This window comes from Egretta garzetta, unplaced genomic scaffold, assembly GCF_000687185.1.
Source record: "Egretta garzetta isolate BGI_Z169 unplaced genomic scaffold, ASM68718v1 scaffold34, whole genome shotgun sequence".
In the NCBI taxonomy this organism is placed as follows: domain Eukaryota; kingdom Metazoa; phylum Chordata; class Aves; order Pelecaniformes; family Ardeidae; genus Egretta; species Egretta garzetta.
In genome coordinates this window covers 358,713-359,065 of record NW_009259586.1, presented here as the reverse complement: position 1 = coordinate 359,065, position 353 = coordinate 358,713, and the positions used below count along the sequence as shown (strand labels likewise).

Below are 353 nucleotides of genomic sequence, written 5' to 3'. Positions count from 1 at the left end.
GCCTCACCCCTGGCGGGCCTGCCAGCCGACCACGCAGGCACGGCGTTCCGGCGCTGGTAGAAGAGGATGTAGGCGCTGCGGGTGCTCACCTCCGCCTCCTGCACCCCCTCCACCCGGCTGTCGTCGTAGCTGTACCACCGCCCGTCCAGAGCGTTGCAGCAGTAGGCTGGGGGCACAAAGGGGGACACAGGGTGAGGGGGGTCAGGGGCTATGCCTTGCCCCTGCCCCCCCTCAGCCCCAGGGGACCATGAGCCGCATGGCATGAGGACAGCCTGGGGGTGCAGGACACTGCTGGGGGGACACGTACCAGTGCCACCCCTGCCCTAGCATGGCTGCATTGCCATCCTGTGTGT

General features: G+C 68.8%; 1 protein-coding gene across 1 annotated transcript in view; it reads right to left on the bottom strand.

Moving 5' to 3' along the window:
• USP43 (ubiquitin specific peptidase 43) overlaps positions 1–353 on the bottom strand; it is a 14,391-nt gene that overhangs the window by 2,621 nt on the left and 11,417 nt on the right. The window contains 1 exon segment of the mRNA XM_035893358.1: positions 8–214. Coding sequence (XP_035749251.1) covers positions 8–214 — 207 coding nt within the window.